The sequence below is a fragment of the Gallus gallus genome, chromosome 15, assembly GCF_016699485.2.
Source record: "Gallus gallus isolate bGalGal1 chromosome 15, bGalGal1.mat.broiler.GRCg7b, whole genome shotgun sequence".
Taxonomy (NCBI): domain Eukaryota; kingdom Metazoa; phylum Chordata; class Aves; order Galliformes; family Phasianidae; genus Gallus; species Gallus gallus.
In genome coordinates, this window is record NC_052546.1 from 5,859,199 (window position 1) to 5,880,140 (window position 20,942).

Sequence of the window (20,942 nt, forward strand, 5' to 3'; positions counted from 1 at the left end):
CCGAGATAACAGAGCAGATCAATTCTCGGCCTTTTGGCTAAGATCAAGTGTAGAACTGCATTATTCACAATTATTCAGAGTTGGTTTTGATCAGAGCATTAGTTGGAAGCGTGGACACTTCAGATTTCCTGGATTTGAGATTTCACGAATTACTCATTAAATATTAAATTTAAAAGGAAAAAAAAAAACCACCAAAACCTGTCATGTCTTTCCAGGTGCAAGGACACCCAGATATAAATCCACTCTTCTTGGATCTTTACTTTTAAATAAGCACAGATACATAAATAAAATGTAATAGCATAGCAGACCTTGCTAACAGACACACATTGAACTACTGAAGTCAACTCCATCAGTCCTCTGAGCCTTGTGCCAAATACAACCAAACACAATCAGCACCTTCCTAGCGACAAAAGCCTCTGCTCTCTCAGAAATGTGCTGAAAATCCCAGGAATCAACATCTGCTGAACATCTGTCCTGGGACCAATGCTGAGCAATATTTTGACAGCATTGCTGTTACTAATGCTACTGAGATACCCAGGAAAATATTGTCAGTGGTAGAAAAAAAGAATTAAGAAGTCCTTGACATAGCAAAGCAAGTAGCACAACCACCATTTCCGAGTCTGCATTAAAAGCACTGGCACAGTGGAATTATTTCTCTTGGATATAAAGAACTTTGCTACTTCAAAAATGAACCACTGAGCATTCCTTTATGTCTACTCACAGTCCCACTTGCCACTTCTGACACGGATTCAAGTATTAATTTTGCACTTTGACGTCATCTTACCTGAATTCTCCTGAAGAAATGAGTACACAGACACAGCTATAGACACACACAGCACCGACACTCAAAAGCAATGCTCATTTTTAGAAGTGTTCCAGCTACACGAGGTTCGTGGCAGGAGCAAGATCTCTTTCAGCACGTGTTATACCCGGCAGACTGCGTCACCAGAAATCTTCCACAACACAAATCAGTCTTGTTATTTAAATAGTGAAAACCATTACCCTAGTGTCTTCTAACTCCCTCTGGAGTTTGTCAGCTTTGGTCTTTTCAAAGAGCAGGCTCTGTTCAAGCTCCTTAATGCGGGCATGCTCCAGTTTGGTCTGCGTCTGTTAGTAAAAAGGGAAAGGAAGAGAACACAACGGTGCCACCATCACATGCCAGCACACAAGGAGGGAGCCACATGCAGGCCGTGCTGCCAGAATCTTCTATCAATGATGAGCAGAGAAGATGCAGTGGATAAAATGAACAGGGAAATACTATGGATGAGAAAGATGGGCTGAAAGTGTAAATGGACGGATGTGTAAAAAAAAATAAAAAAAAATCACAAAGAAATATGGACAAAAGTTTCATGCAGCCAAGTAGAAGTTATTTATCAGTACATGAAGTTTTCAGCACAAATTAGAGTAGTTATGAAAAAAGTACATAAAATATAAATATATGCCTGCACCTGTTCTAAGAGGATGATACGTTCCTTTCCTTGTCATTTCACTAACGTTTTTCTTTAATGCATTGGTTGTATTTTTCACATGATGTATTATGAACCAGGGGATGAAAATTCACCACTAAAGCTCACGTGACAAATCAAACTTGTTTTGTTGTGGTTTTTTTTTTTTTTTTAATGTGATATTAATTAGCTGCATCTCAAGTCTCAGTCATAAAAATGCTTTTGGTCAAGATCTGGGAATATTAAGGTTCATCTGTCACTAGAGTGTGAATTATCTGAACAGAAAGAGCATGGTTGTCTGAATGGTAACTGCAGAACCCTCCTAATTTATCCCTCTCCTCCTCCAGAAAGTAAGCAAGCAACAAGTAAGATTCTCCAAAACCAGGGGACGAAGGGAAATATTCTGGTTGCTTTGTAATTGTTGCAGACTGCATACACGGAACAAGATGTGGAACTGGTAAGATTGAAAAAAAAAAGCAAACAACAAAACAACAGAAAAACCCAACTTTGTCATCCTTTTATGTTTCTAAAGGGAAGCAGGAAGTACATGAAACTAACTAAGCTGTCACCTCCTGCCTTTTGTTTACAAAGGGGTAGAATTTTTTTGGCAAGCACACAGAAAACTCAATACAAAACTCAATACTTGGGCTCCGAGAAACTCCAAGAAGTTTTCCCGAGAACTTGAAATGTAAGAGATGCAGTGAAGTCCAGCAGATGTGAGGAAAGGGAAAAAAAAGTAATACAGAGTTAAGAACCTCAGTGCTGTGCCACTTCTGAAATGCTGAGAGCTGATTTGTTTGCAAGTGTGAAACAATCCAAATTCAAAGGACTATGGAAGTGCACTGTTTCATGTGTCTTCAAAAAAAAGAAGGGCAGTTTCTCAGAGGTCGCCCACCTCAAGAGTAAGGTGGAACTCCAGAAATGAATGAAGTTCTGTGTGGGTATGCTAAGACATGCTTTGGAGCCCAAGAAATTGCATCCATCAGCCTCAATGAAAGTTCTCTAGCACAGTTTAGCTGCAGCAGTGACTTTACTACGGAAGAAAATCAGACAGTATCCCCCATGCCTTATGAACTGCTATTAAGAGAGGAAAGGTCCTGCAGCCCAGTGAGATAACCTAACAGTGGACTGAAAGAAACCCAAAGGAAGAGCGTGTGTAACTCCAAAGCCACACTGCTGCCAAACCCACAGCAGTGTGCACACAGCTGGCAGGACACTGCTGCTTCTCTCGTCTTCGTAATACGATATTTAAAAATCCCCACAGAACTGTGTTATTTATAGAGGGACAAGCTGATTAGCACTGCCTCCAAAACAGCCACAGCAGTTACAGATTCTGTGCGGTCTCTGCAAAGAAAGTGAGACAGGGATGACACTTGCTTTGCTTCAGGCCTGTTCTCTTTCAGTCACAGTATTCCTTCAGACATGACCAATTTATTATTGTCTTCTCCCAAAGCATGCCGACATCTGGTGGTTTCAAATGTCCTTCTGATCGGCTGGTTTACTGTGAAGTTAGTTACAAGGTCTGAAATACTAAAACCCATAAATATTAAACTTACTTCTTACATTTGTTCTGTTTGATATTCCATAGCAGATTAATTTCTCCATCAGTGGAAGATATTCAGTGTAGATGAAAGAAAAGACCATGAGACCGTGGCTTATCAGTTGTGCCTCCCATGGGCTTTGGAGACAGAAATATCCTAAGGTAAATAGCAGTATTTTTTTAAGTGGCTGTAAGTTGGTCCCCTCTCTGAGACTGATTGGTATTATTTCTAAGTTTGAAAACTAAGCTATTTTTAAAAATTGATTATTCATGTCTTTCCTGCTCTAATTCCCAGAAGGGATTCATTAGAAAACAAGCTTCAAACCTGACAGCTGCAGAATTCTCCTTTCATCACTTTGCAAGATACACCATCTGAAGATTTTCTACACTACGTAAAAAACAGAATACTTTCATCATTAATTTTACAGACATCACGTTAGTACTGCAAAGATCAGCTATACCACCATGGATTACCAGCTTTTTAAATCCCATCTCTTATGTATCTCAAAGAAGAAATTCAAATACTACCAAGATGAAAATAAAAACTCAAAGAAAAACTCAGCAAAACTAAACTACTCCAGAGATCTTTGCTGGACACTTTCTCTCCATTTAATACACGGAGGATTATTCTTACAACAGATGTGATTTCCAAGGGGCAGCCCCCAGTTTCCCTGAGGCAAAAGCCACAGCAAAATTTTTAATCAAAGTACTGATCATCTAAAGAGCAACGTCTGAAGAATTTTGGTCCTTTGTGAGGAATCCGAGTGCACAGTAAACTGACGAGAGCAGAGTACTACAAAAAGAAGAATTTGAATGTAAACCTCAAATTGAATCGAAAAGAAAAACAGAAAAAAAAAAAGCAATAAATGAAGTATCTTCCCCTTCTCCAAAGTTTTGCAGTTATATTAAGGGAGAGAGGGAAATGGGACAAGCCTTACTCTGGCTTCAACCCTAAAGAATTCTACTCAAAGCAAATGTCAGAAAGCAGTCGCCAGCTATTTTCAGCATTTGTGTATTCTAGCTACTTTCACATCAAAATAAACCTTTGGTTATGTTTTCCATCAACAAGTCAAATGGTGAAATTGTGCTGAAGCCATAAATGCTGATAATCTATTCTAGGAGAGGGGCAAGAAGACCTTCAGTCCCTTCGTGCTGGGATAACAATCACAGAACATGACTGAGATTATGAAGCATTAGCCTGGAAACAAAGTGATCAGCCATCTCTCTCCTTCAGAGAGTGAAGATGTCCATTTTTATGGAAAAAAATTAGAATAGGGAAATCAGGAGTAAAGATAGGATTAAACAAGGAGTGCACAAAATGAGAAAAAGGAAGGGCACATGCAGATTTACTTCTAACACACCGTGAGCCTGATTGGAAGAATAGAGGAGACCCGGATCGCTGAAGTAGCTTCGCAAAAGGAACACCTAAGAATGCACAGCAGGAAACCAGTTTTAGTCTTGAGAACTTCCTATCTTGGCTGGGGATGCAGCAAAGGAGGCAGCCTGTGATAGTTCTTCCTAAACCCAATCAGAGAAGGCATTTAAATTCCACTATTCTGAGCTACGGAAGGAAGAGGGCTGCTTTAATGTCTTGTAAAGTAATTCCTGTTATCTGGTTGCGTACATTTTTCTTGCATAATTCACAGGGAAGGTACATGAAGATACATTGAAATAGACAGCTTTGCACACTAATTTTTACGATGTTTGTAATCATTGCTCCCCTGAGCATTTTATGCCAAAAAAAAAAAAAAAAGCAAAGAGAAAAGAAAAAAGAAACAAATAAGGGGAGGTGGGGAACATTCCATTTTTTTCTCCCTCAGAAAGAAGAACTGGATCATTGCTTACTGTGGAACAGCAGTAGGAGCTTGTAGGAAAACAAGCAGGATTTTGTGAAGCAGCTAAAATCCTACATTTAAATGAAAGACATCTCAAGATCCCAGACAGCCTTTTTCTACAAGCTCCTATACTCTCCAATCACTTGCAAAGGTTTTGAACCCAGAGAATTCTGACTTCATTTGCCCTCTCTCCAGTTAATGGGGATTACAACGTTTAGTCATTACACACATTCTTTTTGATAAATGTTGTAATTGCTCTGAAAGCAACATGCACACAAATACTAGAGTCAATGTTTCAATAACAGATTATGCAGTTAGTGAATAAGTATAAGCATTTTCTGCACACAATCTGTTAACATGGGATGTCTCTGCACATTTAAGTGCCTTCTTACATTTTCTGGATCTTCCGAAATCTGCCTCTTTCGCTATTAGTAAAATTAAAACACAAATCAACAAAAAATGTTTCACCTGCACACTTTGCACTATCATTCCAACATAAACAACAGGATACATTTCATTATCTTGAATTCAGCTTAAATTCATGAAGTTATGCAGCTTGGCAAACCAGTCTTTACAATGGTTTGCCACGACTAACAAAAAATAAAAAACTGTAAGTTTCCATGGACTAAACAATAAAAGGAGCATTCTATGAAGAATCTAGATAGGTATCTTAAAATGAATGGAAGACTAAAATAAAAGAAATGTTATATGAAATGAATAATTTCCATAAGGCTAGCACTTCAATCATAAATGGCTCACAGAGACACAAGTCAATTAATTTGGTTATCTATGCTGCACAAGAGTCTAGTATTTTTCAGATTTAAACAACAGTAGAGTAGAACTAAAATATCTTGCTTTTTTAATTTGACATTTGGGATAAAAATTGGCAGTGTTCAAGTAGTTGAGAGTAATGCTTCCTCAGATGTTTCCTAATCTGATTGCATAATTGCAAACTGCTATTTACGTGCACCTAAATGGCTGTTCAGATTGTGTACACAGCGTATCTCCAGAGAGAATATTCTTCTTTTAATAAATCTTCCCTAAGGAAAGTACATGAGTTATTCAAAAAACTCAGGCCAAGTCAAACGGGCCGCCTTGTCTTCAACGCTCATTTTCAAACATATAAATACCTAATTGTCAGTTCCATAATTTTAAGATTACATTTTTTGGGTGCTTACTATTAAGCAATTGAAGAAACATCAGTAAGGTATAATATATGATAATAAAAATATTTTAAAAATAGAGTTTTCTGTGAATTGAATTATTCTAAGCAAATATGGCCATTCCATAGTAAAACCCTTGCTAAAGTATGTAACTAATTATGGGTGTGATTGTGCAGTTTCAGGACTGTTAGCTTAATCAAGGACTGCAGAAATGGGAAGCACTTCCATGTGCTTTGCATACACTTGGACCAGTACTGCATCAATCAATCACTCCTGCCTTTGTCTTCTGAAGGACAGTATAATTAAGAGGAACTGATTGTGTTTCTCTGTTTTACTACATATCCTGTTTACAAAGCTGGAGATATTTTACCTCTAGGTCTCCTTTGGTAATGGATTCTTCTTCCACTCGGAACTGAAGATCTTCAACCTTCCTGTGGGGACAGTTGATTAAAATTCAGATAACTTTGAAGGAAAATGCATTCCAGCTCACTTTTCCATGGAAAATGGACAGCAAAGCACCAGAAACGTTACAGCAGCAGAATTATTTTACAAAGAAGACTGGAGAGGAGGAAACCACTGTCATTAAAGCACAACTTTAAAGAAGCAGTACTCCTACAGCTCAGTGAAAAAGGTATTTTATTGCAGTTTCTGACGAGTTAGAAAGAAAACCTCTACATCAGCACTATTTCTTTCATTCCTTCACCCTTCTGCACACATTCCGCATGTTCTATGAGATAAGAAAACAGAAAGTTAGGAAACATCCAAGATTCCTGAGAGCCTTCTGGAAGCGTGCTGGACAACTGCATCAGAACTATCAGACAAGCACGTGCTGGTTGTCAGGATGAACTGTAAGATGCAGGCTGGGAGTACCTGCAAAAACACAGATACGTCTTGCCTTGCCCATACAGGAGTTTTAGAATGAGAATTACACCATCAAATGCAGAAGTGCTAAGCTGGCATATGAACTAGAATAAACTCATTGTATTCATGGAAGTGGGTATCATCCCTGTGCTATGGGAAACAGAGGATTAAAGATTATTTGACTACAAATTACTGCTGAGACTGACTTGAATACACATTACAGAGCTTTCAAGGTAAACACACCTCGAGTGACTAGGAGGAAGGAGAAATATTACACTGCTGAAGCCATGAAATGTTTTCCTGGCTGTAAAACGTCACTTCAGCTAATGGGTCGCAGGCATACACAGCAGCACTGTTATGCTGCCTAGCAACACACTGAAGGTGAGCTCAAGGCCATGGAGGACTGCGGTAGAACGGACCCCCCCCCCCCCGACCTGGCATCCACTGAGGGGAGGTTCACAGCCAAGCTAATGGAGGTGCTGCAAAGCTTTTTAAAATTATTATTATTTCAAATTAAATATTAAGAAAAAAATCCACAAAATAAAACAACAAAAAAGCCACACTGCATTATTTTGCAGAGATCATAAAAGTAATTCCATACCCAACTCTACTACTTTGAAAATTCACTGCAAGCAGGTCCAATAAAAAGGAAGTACGCAAACTGTAAGGGAATTGCCCAGGTTTAACACTGTATGTTCTCCTCTGTGTTTCCTAGTTTTAGGGAGGCCTTTCAGAGAGGTAGACATTGCAGGGGAGAACACCAGTCTACAGAGCAGGTTCACAATGGGTTTGGTTTCTAAATGGATTTTTGCTTTTCAAAAGCACTCAGAATGCATCTAAACAATGTACCAGATTATTTCCTCAAGTAGCTTTGTACATCTGTTTGATAATCTCAATTCTTTTCCTCAAACCATTAAGAACATCAATTAGAAAAGACACTAAAATGGAGGGCTTTGATGATTTCTTGTAAGTGACAGACTCAGTGTAGAAGCACATGAGAAGTTATAAATTATTCACAAGAGCACTAAGCTGTAAATTCCTAATCCAGTACTGGCAGGAAACAGGATTATGAAAATTTTCACTTTGAAGTAGAAGTGTTTCAGAAAGATGAGGCATGACCCATTTGTACCTTCATAAAAGTAGGAATAAAATCCATCACAACTGAAGGCCATACTAGAAGGAATAAGTTCTGTGAAATCCATCTTTCAACAATAGTTACAGCCTCCAAACAAGTCCACTCGGCTTGTTATACAAGCAGTGCCAGCTACCATTGAGTGAATATTCAGTCACAAAAAAAATCCCCTCTACCAGCTGTAATTCATCACAGTATAATTTTCTTTGGGTTTCTTCCCTCCTCAAATTTAAGAGATTTATTTTCAATATTAACTTCAATGAGCAGAAATATTGTTTTATACTATAACTGCTCATATCTGCATTATTTAAGATTTGTTGCATGTTTGCAAGTCACCAAAGCATTTACTTTTAATGCAAAGTTTGTTTTTAACAGTTATAGTAACGAAGACTGTTTTGAGTTACCTTTTCTCTTCCTCGAGCTGATTGAGAAGCTCCACTTTCTCCCTGTCAGCAGCCTCTACCATGGCTCGCAGCTGGTCCATTTTTGCTTCCATCTCCAGTACATGCTAATCGCCAGGAATAAAAACAAAATCTAAGACAAACAGCACATGATTTCATTTTCCAAGTTATGTATTTTTACCTCAGTAATCACAAAGTGGCAAAGTGATGAATAAAGAGGCAGGAATGTGATACTCAAAATATGCACATAACAAAAGAAAACATCGCTCACTGAGATGTGTGGAAAGGTTTAACCAACATTTGTTAAATGGTATAGATTGGCTCTTACCAAGCCACAGCTCCCACACAAAAGATCTCATGGGTTTACAACACTAGCTCTCACTCTCGGATCTTTTCAATTAGAAAAGGTGATTTGGGAATTAAGTCAATTGTTTTACAGTCTCTGTTTTAAGAACAGCAGCACTGCTCTTACCCGGTCGTGTCCATCTCGAACAAGTGCTAATTCCTGCTCTATTTCCCCCACGTGACTGGTTGCTTTTGCAACTTCTGCCCTCTCCAGGTCCCTTTCTGCCAGGAGCTGTTCAATATGTTGCTGTTTCTCCTTCAGTGCCTCCTGCAGGGCTGTGGTACCAGAAATCTTTCTTGCATACCGGGAGGATGTTTCTGTCAACTTCACAAAGCAAGCACATTAAAAACCATTCTTTATCAAGTGAAAACCAGGGATATCTCCAAGACTCTACAAACATTAGGTTAGAGAAACAAATGTTTTCTGTAACCTATGGTAATTTCTCCTTTATGTATTTTATTTATTTATTTTGCTTTACATTAGATTACTTAGTTTGAGAATTTAACAATACCCATACCTATGTATTAAGTTTGTTTTGTAGCAATCAGCAGCCAGCACATAGGAGACAGAAGGATTGAAGTGAAAACCAAAGGCTGGCCTCAGTCTGAGGCAGATTTGGTAGACTCACACAGAGACAAGCTTTCTAAGAAGTTTTTTGCATTAAAAAGAGAAAGGCATCTTTACCGCAAGTAAATAACATTGCCCTTCTCCTTTCCAAGTCATTATCTTGGGTCAGCAGCAACACTATAACATTTCCAAGTGCTCTATTAAAAGCTTTTGGAAACCCAACTAGCATTTTGTGCCTCTACTATGGCAACAAGGCATTCAGGGTCAAAGGCGTTTACCTTGACTTAAAAAGCTAGCTTCACAGCTAATACCTCCTGAAGTACATTGGTATCTGATTAAAACATTCGTTTATATCCTTGTAATTAAGGTTCTTCTGGAAAAAAACAAAACAAAACAAAACTGAAGGATTAAATTTTAAGAGTATAGATATAAATGACTCAATCTATAGAACTATAGCTAAGATAAATCTGAATGGCCCCAGACATGCAAGAGGCTGAGGGCACAACACAGCATAAAATAAGTATACCGAAGACATTCACAAAGTGTAACTATCCTTTCGCTGCTGACACAATCAGCATACTGAATAAAATGTGAAGGTCCATGTTAAGGCTTCACTGTCAGCCCACAAACTGCAAGGAGCAGCCACTCCTGCAGACTGAGGCAGTACTGAGTGCAACAGGTTCAAACTAGGGGGCACTCTGTAGCTAGAAGTACAATTTCCAGACTGGATTAAGTTATAAAGTCCCTCCATTTGTGCCAAATAAAAATCCCTATGCTTGCTGTGATGAGGTATTAACCCCACAGCCCTGACCAACTGTTGACCTCTGTTCACTCATAATCTGCTTCAGTTCTGAAGGACTGTGGTACATCACCTCTGTCCTTCACCTGCTGGCCAGTGGAGCAGTGTGCCAGCTAACCAGTTACAGGTCACTGGGAGTCAGTGATCTCCTTCCAGTCAGATGTATTTATGCACACTGATTAAGGGGAAAAAAAAATTGGATGGCTGTAGAAAAAAAACCCACACAATTATTTCTACGTTTTTAATTGCCTTGAAAGAGAGGCTTAAATTCAGCTTTCCCAGAGCATATCCATTTTACTGCTGTAACCCAAGATTAGGACATTTATGTAACAGTAACTTTAAAAGAACCCATAGTAAGTGTATTAGGTGGAATTAGTGTGTTAGAATTCACCCAAGCCACTGAACTTTGCAACATCTAGTCTAGATGAATTCAAGGGATTAAAAACCAAATCAAAAAGAAAGAGGCTTCTTGTCAGCAAAGTCTTGATAATTGCTACTTCTGTATTTCTCAGCTGACTCATCTCTTTAACAGCAAAAGAAGGTCTTTTACATTTTGAAAATTTGAAGATTTCAGCTTAATGAAACAAGTTGAAGTTATGGGAGCTTTAGTGATTATCAGATCCTCAAACACAAACCTCACATAACAGAGGTAGTGCTAAGAAAAATGAATTGCTAAATGCAGATTTCAGTCATAGAACACTGATGCCTTGTTGGCATCACAAGCCCCTTTCTCACTGTAATAACTCAGTTAGCCCAAATTAACTGTGTAAGCTTAAATATTCAAATACTCAGCTACTCTTCAGGGCTAGCTAAGATTTTCTTCCTTCATGCATGCTTTGAATGAAAAAGAGAGCACAATTAAATGCATACTGCACTCTCCCAAGATCGGTTCTATCCTCAATTTATGCAAGACCACAGGCCAAGTGCCACGTGGATTCCTGCTTGGGAATGTAAAGCATGCAATAGAAAAAGAAGCTTACTAGTCCTGTACGGCTCGGCTTGCTGCTTACTGAAGATGCCACAGAACTGAGAGAGCTCAGGGAAGATGCACTCGGGCTACGTTTCAGGGCTGCGGGAGTCGCAACCACTTTTCGCACAGTTGTCTTCGCTTTTGCCGGGGTAGTCGATGGGAATCCAATCTTTGTAACTTTGTGGACCGGAGCAAACAAACCGTATCTTGGCTGACACTGAAAGTATCTTTAAAAGATAAAGCAAACAGGTCAGAGTACGAATTCAACTTCTGTGCTTCCACATACACAACCGGGCTTCACAAAGAATTCCGGCTCAGCAGTGTACCAGTCGTGAAGGACAAGGTAACAGCTGCTGACAGCCTCATCTGTATTAGGTTGCAGAGAATTGGTAGAATTACCAAATAGAATTGGTAAAGGGCTCTGATAGGCTGCAACAACACTATCAGTGCATTTGAGAAATACAACAGGAAGAACCCCTTCAAGCTACAGGACAGTTTCCTACAAATTCCATTCGGATTTAAACTTTAACATGCACATCCTTCCTCTCCGAGACATTTCTCTGAGCTGCCAGCAAAGGTGAGAACAGAGTTAAAAATAAAATCAGGTTATAATTACATCAAGAAGTTATATATTTCAGTGGATATATGCATGTTTGATTATACAGAACATGTATCTTTGGTTACATACAAACAAAACCCACCTAAAATTTGAAGTTGTGATCATCCATGTTAAGGTGGCACCACTGCATAAACTGTCTTTATAAAGGGCAGCTCCTTGCACCAAGTGAGAAATAAAGGTCACTTGTGATGAGAATTAATGCTTTCTGAAAGCATCCGTGTGGTTTCCAGTCTTTACAGTGAGGTTGTAGGAGCTTTCAGTTCATGTAATGCATGACGATTTCCCTTAAATTCAGCTTTTAGACATCTAGAGGTATTTTCTTAACCGAGAATTCATTCCATGATGAGGAACCAAGCAGAAGTTCAAAAAGCAGGAAATTGTGATTTCCATTATCAATCTATGAATAAAACTCATGTGGGTGTTAGGAGAGATCAACTAATCCCATGAACGTGGGGTTGATACAGACTTCCAGAGAGATGCAGTTGTCATAAAATTCACATCAGTGTGTAAGGATCCCCCTCCTACCACTACAGTCAGGTTCACAGCCTAACTACTCCTGATAGAAAGTCTCATGTAAAACATTACAAAAAGAACAGAATGAAACACAGAAACACAGGATCTTTGAGGTGGCTGCTATCTGATGATGGACTAACCTTGTTCCAGCAACAGCTCCATCATTCTTTCCCAGAGGTTCATCCAGCTCTACCCCACACCATTCTCCTTTAGCAAAGTCAGTTTCTCCCAAGAAACGCACAACTCCAGCTTTTGTTCCACCCACCTGAAACAATAAGGCACACAATCATATTTAATGCATTCCAAATAAAACACACAATCCAGTGGAAACAACAATCACTATAACCACATTCACAAAGCGCATTAATGACGTGGCCACTTTTATTTCAAGCTGTATATTCTTTGGCTATGGATTTCGTGTTAATGCACTGAAGAAATGTTCACAGCCAAATTGTCTGGGAAGAGAAAATGGATAGCTCAGAACTTACACAGCATAACTCCCTTGCATTAAGGAGAATTTAAACACAGCGTAATGCACAGCACTGCAAAATTGTAGGTGTAGATTTAAACAGCTATTGGAGTTCTCAGGGAGCCGTGGGTTTTTTCCTCTTTTTTTGTTTTAAACCATTTTAAACAGAAGATTAGAAACCATTTGTTTTCAGACTTAAAAAACTACATCTTTATAGCCATTGCGATCATGTTCCACTTACAATGTCTGAAAGATACCACTTTTTATAACTCCCAAGGAAGGGAGGAATTAAATTAGGTGAAGAAGGGAGGAATTAAATTAGGTGTGACTGCCACTTGCCAAGAAAGGCAACAAGCCAGACCTGCAGGATGCTTGCAGGTCAGAATGGCAATATGCTGTGCCCCATTTGTGAGCAAATCTGTTCAGCCAGTATCTAACATTATGAAAACAGGCAAATGCTGATGAAAACTCTCTCTTTAAGAGAGTCTGGATTCAACATGAATGTTTTCAGGGTCATTGTTTTCTTTCACTTCTATTTTCCAGCACACGTTATGTGATGAGGAATACATTTTGCAGCCTTGACAGAAAGCTTGGATATAACCTGCTAACATAACGACTGCATTTTTCTTTTTTTATGCATTAAAAAGTACGATAGGATTTTGACATTGTATTTCTTGGAGGGCGCTTCCCAGTACAACTAGAGAACTGCATGCTTCTTGTACCATAAATTAAGATGCACAATCACAGTAACTAGATAAGTCACATTAATATATTTGGGAAGTGTTCACACAAGAGGTTAACTGTGAGGAAACTGAAATGGAGTACATTATCTTGCCTGAAAGCACCAAGTCTCCTCAAAGTACCATACCAGTGCCCAGTAGATGACACGTTTGTGCTCTAGCTTCTAGTTCAGCAGCTTCCCAGAGCTGACAGCTCTGTTGGCAATTCAAGGCTTCAGCTGATGAGTAGAAAATCCTAATCCACACACTTAAAACCTCAGAAAACCAAGGAAGAACAATTAACCCTTTTGATATTACTAGAAGGGGAAAAGCAGATAAGATTTCTTTCATCCCTGCATAATGAGGCAGTTCCCTTTTCCTTTCTCATCAGAAAGAGTCTTGAAACAAGGTTTAATCTGCAGATCACCTTTGCATTTTACTGGAACAAATTATTCTTTCTGGGAGAATAAAAACACACAGTTTACAGTTACTGTGATTCAGCCTAATACAGTAACCAGTAGAATGGTAGGTATTTGCTGCTCTTGGCAGAGAACAGACAAACTTCCCCTCCAAGGAAAAAAAAAAAGGAGTACTGCCTTAGTGAGAGAGGATCACAACAACCAGAACAGTCCCATGGAATCCAGACCTCTATGTCTCTGTGGCACAATACAAGAGAGAAGATACAACATCATTAACAGTACTTTCCCAGAAGAACTACTCCTGAAATCCAGAAATATTTATCCACTCTTAGACATAACTTTTTCTAGAGGTTAAGTAACACGAACAGAAGTACAAAACACACAACAAATAAATATAAAACCTCAAAATAAAATTCAACTGAGCAGCAAGAGGGAAAAAATTGCATGTGTCTGTGCCTTCAGTGATGTACCAGCGATCGCTGTCTGTGCTACCACTCCCAACAGTCTCCAAGTTGTCCTTATACATATTCCTTTTCTAGCAACTTCTGGTGTTTTTGTGTTTTTAAGATACATCTGGAAGACATCTTCCGATGGAAAGGAAGAAAAAGGAAGACTGATGTGCTGTGTGTGTGTGGCATTTCCCTTGTCAAACCTGCACTGTTTTCTGCCTGAATAAAGCGAGTTAAATCAACAGAGGTAGTAAAGAACCCATTAAAAAAAGGAGGCAGGAAAACCAAAACAATAGCCCAGATAAGAAGTGTCCCCTGGAAGAACAGGCAGGTCTGCAGTCGCACAGCAGGACTCCTCAGGAGCTCTTTAGCCGGCCAAGGAATCCTACTGGAGTCCTGTGGGAGGTCAGCTGCAAAAATAGAAACCCACCACCTTCCCATGGTAAGGGGTGTGGGGTGTGCAAGACAAAGCTCTCTGAAGCACACTACATGCAGAGACTCCCAGAGACAGGGAAGGCTGCTGGGAGCTGTTCTGCCAGCTCAGGCTGTAAGTGAACCCCTCACTACACAGAGCTGGTGCCAGTAAAACACTGGTTAGCCCTCAGTGCAGAATATGCATTCCATTCTGTTCCATACCTCAATCCTGCTTATTTGCCGATCTCAATAAAAAAAAAAAGCACGGTATTTCTTTCAGTTGCAAAGCATCCAAATCACTAACCAGGAGATGGTCTCGAAGCAAAGCTCCGGTCCCATCCCATCCTATCTCACTCCATCCCAGCATCGCAGTGTGTGCCTGGGACCACAGCCCAGTGCCCGGTGGGAGGGAGAAAACAGAGGAATTCACAACCCAGGAACATATGGGGACACGCAACGTGAGATCCCAGGAGAAACAGCCATGTGACTATGCTTGTAACCATGGTACCGGGCTTATTTTAAAACAAGATGTAAGGAAGAATGCCAAAGAATTTGTTTTTTTCCCAAACCCAGTCAAGCTTCCCTGAATAACCAGCTACTACATTTCTGGCTTCTGCAAGTGCTGAAGTGCTTATCCTTACCAACAGCAGCAGCCGCAGCACGCTGTGGCAGTAAAGAGCTAATAGCACTGATGACACTCTAGATCTGCAGTTGTGCTCAGTTCTAAGAACAGCTCTGGTTTTAGATACAAGGTCAGCACCACTTGCTGCAGCCTGGGTCTGCTGAAGACTTCCAGCCACTCACAGACCTCTGCCTCAAACAACAGATTTACCTCCAGCTGCAATTCAGCACTGCGCATGTAACACCACAACTGCTTGGAAAGCATCTAAGAGGACCATCGCTCACACCTTTGGCAGAGCAATGTGAGGTGCTACAGTAAGATACAAGATGGTAAAGGCTTTCTAAGCTTAAAATTTGCTGTACACACACAGATTTATACACAGTGTTCTGTATATACCAACAAGGAAACAGAGAACTGTTATTTAGATGATTCAAAGAGAAGCTGCTAAAGATTATAGCAAATAAATAAATAAATAAATAAAAGATGTTGCAGTTGCCAGTGGATCTACTTAGCATTGCATGGAGGACAACAAAAGCCCCCCACCAATAGGTTCTAAAAGTTATATGGAAAAATGAGGCACCGTTACCATGAAGACAGTTTTCCACGACCTTCATTCATGCCAAGGTGGGTCACTAAATAATGCTCCTTCTAAAAAATATATTTGTTTAGATCAGTTCTCACACCCAAGATAGTCAAGCCGTGAAATGTAAAGCAGTAACACCTCAGAGTACCTAGGTTAGGCTACTGGTCATTGTGAGGTGAAGAGATTTGCTTGGAATTCACTATTATTATGCAAAACACATGGGAAAAGTGATTAAGTTCCATTTATCACTTTGTAACTAGGCTCACATTAATTTGCTGCAATGCTAAGTGAAGTAATAGAACAGGTTTGTAAACCTGAGGCAGTCAGTAACTTCAAAAACTTTCTGCTGAAAGCACGTTGGGACCAGCAAGGCAGACTTTGTGAGAGCGTCTGAAGAGCTGCATTTCCAAAGATAAGGAAAAGAGGGAAACAAAAAGACAGTGTAGTCCAGGAAAAAAAAGAGACTGTCTAAGAAGTGAGACTGATATTAAAACTGTTCATTTAAGAAATACAAATCTCTTTGAAGAAAGGATATCTTCTGTCTGAAACTTGGTCCATAAAATAGTACCACTTGCTCATCCCTAAGGACTGATGCACGGTGCCCCTCTGAAGCATCACTTGGAAGCAATATCTCTGTTGTGACCTAGCCTGGGCATTTCCAGAACCACTCAAACCACAGCACCTGTGTAACATGTAACTCCTGAAATACATCCTGACAAACAAACAGTATATTTCAAGAAACCTGGATCTGCTGATCAGAATCTTCTTTCTCCTGTTTCTCAGAACTTAGGAACCACGTCCAGCTGGCAGAAGAAATTGTATTTAACTGATTCTTTCACCCACTCAAGGCCGGAGGGAACCATCAGGTCATCTCCTCTGGCTCTCCTGATCCAGGCCTTTACATTTTACCCACTTACCTCTGTAATTACTGAACTAAGCTTTATGTGTTGATGTTTTTAGATCAGAGCTGATAACCATAAGAAAGGTTCGACCGACAGTCTATTTTCATAGTTAATCACTCTATTATTATAAGCTTGTTTTATTTCCAATTCAAATACATCTGACTGTGGCTTCTAGCCGTTGGGTCACATTATAGTTCTATTTGTGAGATTATAGAGCTCTCCTGCAACTGGCACTCACCACACAGGAGCATGTGTTCTAAGCAGGTCACCTCCAGCCTTGCCTTCATAAATGGAGTCCTTCAAACCTTGAAGACCTTGTTCACATGGGTTCTCTGACATACAAAAAATCTGTGAAGGCACAATGCAGCTCCAAAACCTATGGTATGGATTATCTGCCTTCTACTTAGTTATCTGTTTGCATGTAATTTAAAAGAAGTTACCTTTGAAACCTCTGCTTTTCTATCAAATTTGGCCACAGCCGGCCAACAGATTCAAAATCAAGGCCAAGGCAGACAGAGTTAATGTGCAATAAGACACAGAGTCGTGGCGTTATCACACAACCCTTCACTGCCAGAAGAAACTAATTCAGTAATTAAATATGATCTGCTACTGAGCCTCAATTCCTGCAGTCAATTTATTCACAAAGGAAGCAATATAAAAACCTAACAGCAACCGCATACTCCAAAAGCCACATGTGAATTTGCCACCACAAATAAAAGCAAGGGCCAAGACCAAGTAAGGAAATATCAACTGTCCCCTCGCCCATCCTGTGCTGAAATGAATAAGGACAACGTGTTCCTGGCTATCACTCCATCTGGGGAGGCTGAGGGCGGGGAAGGGAGACAAGGTCCACACACGCAAAGGCTGCACGAACAAACCATTAACAAAGAGGGTGGGAAGTCACCTATCAGCCATTTTATCACAATAACTCACGTCCAACGTAACGTTAAAAAGAGAAAAATCACCAGGACAAAGACTTACAAATTCCTCTATATCCTCTATCCCTCACCCACCTTCTCAAAAATATATTTTACTCAGCAGCAACCACTTCACAAATCCATATTGTACTTTACAGTCTCTAAAATACCCTGTCTAAATGTACATACACAAATACGAAGATCACTTCTATCCTTACCATAACAAAGCCATCGGAATAGCTCAGAGTCAGCTCAAGGATAAAGGGAAAGTGTGACTGAGCAGTCAGGCACTGCGATACATTTGCAATTACAATGCATTGGGATACGTTTGCAATTACAGCAAATGAGGCTCAGGAGGGGACAGCCACAGCAGAGCACACAGCCACTGCACGTACTTCACTTCCAAACCTTTCTTCCTTTTCTATCCCCATTTGCATTGTGGCATTCAGAACACTACAGAAACTAGAAAACTGAGAACTTAAAAATACCACACTGACAATGCAGAAAGTCTTTCTAAAGGGAGAAACTTCTCTCTCCATGAGAAATTCCCTTCACTCTTGAAAGAGTGCTTTTAAGAGTGCTGGAATTTAATCACTTGACAGACTTACGTCATGTTTACTTGAAGATAAGTTACACGGGTTAAAACAAATCTGACAATAATCTGCTTCAGTCTCCGCCTATTGCAGCACTGAAGAACTTGGTAAAAAAAATAACACAAGTAATTTACACTGCACGGTGCAACACAGACACGATAAATTAGGCATTATTCATGCACAGATAGTAACTTAGCAAAAAGGCCACATCAGCACACGCCCATAAATCTGGTTTGCAACCTTTTGTGAACATATGGATGGAGGCCCAAGTTACAGCTTTTCAGCTCAGCTCAGAAGCATCAGACTGGCAGAGCACGATGAAGCTGTAACTGGTTAAATGAATGAAAGCACTTTAATCCCTTGAGAAGGCTAAGGCCCCTTAGGTTGATAAGATTTTTTATTTATTTATTTATAAATACAGCATCTGGTCCCTCCAGGAAAGAGCCTAAAATGCTCTCAAAGCTTCTTTAACCTTCAATAGGCGCAACAGCTGTCATAGAAAGCAGGTTTCCCTATTTGGTTTCAACAGTTTGGGTTTTGGTTCTATCTGTTTGTTTGTTTAAACCAACTCTGCATTGGGCTGGTAAACAGCAAGCTCACAGCGCCTGGGCAAACAGTTTCTCTGGCTGCAACTCAAAGAGGAAACAGAAACCAGCTTAGCCTGGCAGTAATTGGTTTTCTGAATTAGTCTTCAGCCAGACCTATTCCTTCCCCACCTGCTTTATTACCTGGCGACAAGAACACTTCTGTTGCACAAGGGAAGAGAAGGAAGACAAGAGAGATCACTTTCTGCATAAGAATTGTTATTTATATTAGCTTTACAATGCTGAAACTGTAGCCTAACTTTCAGTAGGCAAATGGGCTACAATTATGTTAAACTTTGCACTCCTCTGTCACTAACCAGTAAAGGCCGGACCTGCACAGTGAAGCGCAGACTTCTCCATCAACATTTCCTACTTTACAGCAACCCCAAAATGGGATCGGGCTGCTCAGTCAATGTTCTCTCTCTAACCACTAAATCATATCCAGATTCTAGAACGTACTTCAGCTGTTAAGAATGTAAATTATGGTTAAGACAGAGCTATTTGATTACTCTCTGCACTAATGACTTTTCCTTTGGTTCAGCTATTTTTTCAGGAAAAGTTATACATCAATGAGAAGCTGCACAATAACAAGTTACACATCAGAATGCACAGCTCTTTTAAGCACGTACCTCATCTCCCTGTATTTTCAAAATTCCTACATGTTAATGTGAAGTATTTCATAATACTTACCAGAGAAAGCAAAATTACTGCTCAGCTTTGAGTCAGCCAAGCAATTAAGTACGAGCTTGCTGAATTTGGCTCAGAGATACTGGGATGTGAGGAACAGACTTATCAGAGATTCCCAAGACAGTTGGGGCTTGCGTGCTCTTTTCACCTAATTTTCTTTGAGGAGTAAATTATAGAAATGTGAAATATGGCTCTTTCTGTTTTGGAACATCCATTTAGAGGTAGACTACTTCAGCCTGTGTATTCACTACACTTCGATTTGCTCTCGCCTTGCTTTGACTCCTCTAGAATCTTAGGAATGAGAACTAGGAAAACACAACAACATGAACTTCTCTGCCATTTTCATGTTTTCCTTACAAAAAAAATTATGTCTATGAAGAACTACCTTGATTTAATGGCCAGGAACACGTTCTCTTCACATTGAAGGGAACAAAAAAAGGGAGACCTGCAGCTGACTTGCAGCAAATCTACTGCTAGCATTCTTTGCATTCACACCTGTTCAGCTGACTTACTATACACCTTTAAGCACTGCCTGTTTTGATATTAAACTTTTCTTAAATGTCAGATATCTTAGGAAAAGAAAGCCTGCACAGCAATGCAAAGCTTTCTGCATCTTTTCATCTCCGCATCCGCTGCATTGCTCAATGAAACCTAACATGGAACACTCTCAGGCATTTGAGAACATGTAGGTGATCATCTCTCAACTCTGTGTTTTCTACTATGCAATTTCTTTTCTCTGAGCAGCATCTGAATGAGCATCCCATATAGTTTGTGTCACCACTATTCTTCCTAAAGGTAATGGAATTAAGGAAAGATCTTTCAGGACTCTTTCTTCGTACCTAAGTTAATTAGGAATAGAAATGTAACACTGAAAACCTTGTTTATTACTGAATCTATATCACTTTCCCATAGAAGTCTGGGGGGGTCTGCACATATGGGACCACATAGGTAATCCTAATTTTCAATGCACATTGTGACAGAATGCAAAAACAACCCTGACGATATGAACTGACGAACTGTTCCAACTGCATAACCATTGGGAAATGCCAGTTTGTCAAGCCTGAAGTGCTTTGAACACTGCATTCCAGGATCAACAAACCTCAGTCAACTTTATGTTTTTGTAATACAGAAAAGAAGTGATTGTGAGATATATGAATTGGTAAACATGCTTCTTTGGTATTTCAGCATTTCTTAGAATATCCTCTTGCTTCCTGATAACCCAGACTGGGCAGAAAAACAAACACACTATGATTTAGCTTTGGTTGCTGAAAGTACCATCAAAAACCAACCACCTGCTAAGAGAAAATCTGAACAGATCAATTCAAGATAAGTCTGATTAAAAACATCCTACAATCAAAGTTGAAGAAAAAAAAAATCACAGATTGAAATACTC

The 20,942-nt window shown here is 39.7% G+C and overlaps 1 protein-coding gene across 32 annotated transcripts in view; it reads right to left on the reverse strand.

The window, feature by feature from the left end:
* The window catches only part of CLIP1 (CAP-Gly domain containing linker protein 1), a 61,932-nt gene that overhangs the window by 28,114 nt on the left and 12,876 nt on the right, over positions 1–20,942 (reverse strand). For 15 of the 32 annotated variants that reach the window (NM_001396663.1, XM_015275193.4, XM_015275192.4 and 12 more), the window contains exons 4-10: positions 12,332–12,456; positions 11,070–11,286; positions 8,850–9,047; positions 8,381–8,484; positions 6,354–6,414; positions 5,213–5,245; positions 1,003–1,107 (exon numbers count right to left, since the gene is read on the reverse strand). In NM_001396663.1, coding sequence (NP_001383592.1) covers positions 1,003–1,107; positions 5,213–5,245; positions 6,354–6,414; positions 8,381–8,484; positions 8,850–9,047; positions 11,070–11,286; positions 12,332–12,456 — 843 coding nt within the window. The remainder of the gene's footprint in view (positions 1–1,002; positions 1,108–5,212; positions 5,246–6,353; positions 6,415–8,380; positions 8,485–8,849; positions 9,048–11,069; positions 11,287–12,331; positions 12,457–20,942) is intronic. The other 17 variants (XM_040648418.2, XM_046901097.1, XM_015275203.4 and 14 more) reach the window with 6 other exon arrangements.